Consider the following 2,128-nt stretch of genomic DNA (forward strand, 5'->3'; position numbering starts at 1 on the left):
AATGGTGTCTTCTCCATCAGCATTGGTCACAGAATGTTTACATTTCTTAAAAGTTTATTTAATTTTTAAGTGAGTGAGTGTGTGAGAGAGAGAAAGATAGAGAGAAAGAGCGTGAGTTAGGGAGGAGCAGAGAGAGAGGAGACACAGAATCTGAAGCAAGCTCCAGGCTCTGAGTTGTCAGCACAGAGCCCGACGTGGGGCTCAAACCCACAAACAGTGAGATCATGACCAGAGCCAAAGTTGGATGCTTAACCCACTGAGCCATCCAGGTGCCCCGATCACTGAATGTTTAAAATGAGCAGCACCCTATGCTTTTTAATGGTGGACACGCAGTGTGAATATGAAATAAACCTATCTATTTCCCTTAATGATTTTGAGACTGTTTCCTCAGCACAACCTGACTTATCCTGACTGACACACATTGTTTTCTTCCAGGATATAAAGGGCATTTCCATGAGGATCATGGACATGTGAACAAAGGCAGAATAAAAGGGAAATGAAAAGGGCTCAAAAGCTGAGAATTCACTGTGAGGACCCATTGGTATTAGTGGGGGCACTAAATCTATTTTGTAGATTCTTCCATCTTTTCAGACTAATTATCTCTGTTCTCAAATTGAAAAACCCTCACTGGGCTTTCCACTGTCCCTCAAACACATCCTAGTACTTATTGCCTTTTCCTTTTTGTGTGGTTCCCACTATTTGGAGTGCTCTGTCCATTTCCTGCTCTATTGAACTTGCTCTGTCAAAATCAATCCATCCTTAAGAACATTCTTAGGTTGTTATTCTAAGAAGTCATTCCAAATTTCCTACCAAATTCATGTAACTTCTTATTCTCAAAATAAACAGGACTTTGTAATTTCTTGAGTTTTAGCCAAAGTCAAGCCCATAGAGGAGGGATTTAGAGATCTTTATTCCACCTAAAGATAACTTTATTTATTTAGGGCTAGAAATGATTTACCTGAAATGTGGGTTCCTAGCAGCACTTGTCCTGGGATTCCACATGTATTTGGTCAAGGTCATTGATAGAAACTAAGTGTTCTACCTTCCTAGTCAGGGCTCATATTTCTTTTGAACACTACTTTCAGTGATCTCTTTGTGTGTCATGTGAAAAATGGATAGGAGGGAAAGATAACATGACCATTTCTTGGGCCATCTCCCAATTTAAACATTCCATAATTTTCCTTTCTATGAGTGAATTCTGTCCCTTAATTTCCTCAAATCCCTGTTCATATCTTTGTTCCTCAGGCTATAGATGAAGGGGTTCAGCATGGGTGTCACTACTGTGTACATGACTGTGGCTATCCGGTCCTTCACCACTGAGTACATGGACAGGGGCCTAAAATAGACATAGATGACACTCCCATAGAACAAGGCCACAACAGTGGCCTGCAGGTGGGAGCTACAGGTAGAGAAGGCTTTCCACTTCCCAGCTGCAGAGGGAATTCTGAGCACAGTGATGATGATTTGCAGGTAGGAGAAGAGAATGCACAGGAAGGGGGTCGCGATGACAGCCAGGGTCTCGGTCATGACCACAATCTGGCTGGATGATGTGTCAGAGCAGGATAGCTTTAGCACAGGTTGAGTGTCACAAAAAAAGTGCTTAATGACGTGGGAGGCACAGAAGGACAGGCGGGACATGAGTAGCACACGGAGCAGGGAGTGCAGGTGGGAGATGGTGCAAGAGCCCAGCAGCATGAGGAGGCAGCATCGTGGGTTCATAACCCTATCATAATGGAAGGGGTTGCAGATGGCTACCAGCCGGTCTATGGCCATAGAGGCCAGCAGGTAGCTGTCAGTGTTCCCACAGGCCATGAAGAAGTACATCTGGACCAGGCATCCCACGAAGGAGATAGCCTTTGTCTCTGACAGTAAATTCACCAGCATCTTGGGCACAATGACAGTAGTGAAGCAGATATCTATGAATGACAGGTTGCTAAGGAAAAAGTACATGGGGGTATGGAGTCGGGAGTCTGAGTGGATGGCCAGGATGATGAGTACATTGCCCACCACGGTGACCAGGTACATGATGAGGAAGATGGCGAAGAGAGGTTTCTGTAGCTGAGGGTTGGAAGAGAGACCCAGGAGGATAAAGCCTGAGTGACTGCTGTGGTTCTTGGTCTCCATGTCC

General features: G+C 44.8%; 1 protein-coding gene across 1 annotated transcript; it reads right to left on the reverse strand.

The window, feature by feature from the left end:
* Positions 1–1,185: 1,185 nt before the first annotated feature.
* On the reverse strand, positions 1,186–2,128 carry LOC115276485 (olfactory receptor 1L4-like). The gene has a single exon (XM_029920523.1). It carries the CDS (start codon positions 2,122–2,124, stop codon positions 1,186–1,188), a length of 939 nt encoding a protein of 312 aa, XP_029776383.1. The 5' UTR covers positions 2,125–2,128.

The sequence above is a fragment of the Suricata suricatta genome, chromosome 13, assembly GCF_006229205.1.
Source record: "Suricata suricatta isolate VVHF042 chromosome 13, meerkat_22Aug2017_6uvM2_HiC, whole genome shotgun sequence".
NCBI lineage: Eukaryota > Metazoa > Chordata > Mammalia > Carnivora > Herpestidae > Suricata > Suricata suricatta.

Excerpts from the sequence above, each read along its gene's own strand:
- LOC115276485 (XM_029920523.1), bottom strand. The coding sequence starts at position 2,124 with ATGGAGACCAAGAACCACAGCAGTCACTCAGGCTTTATCCTCCTGGGT.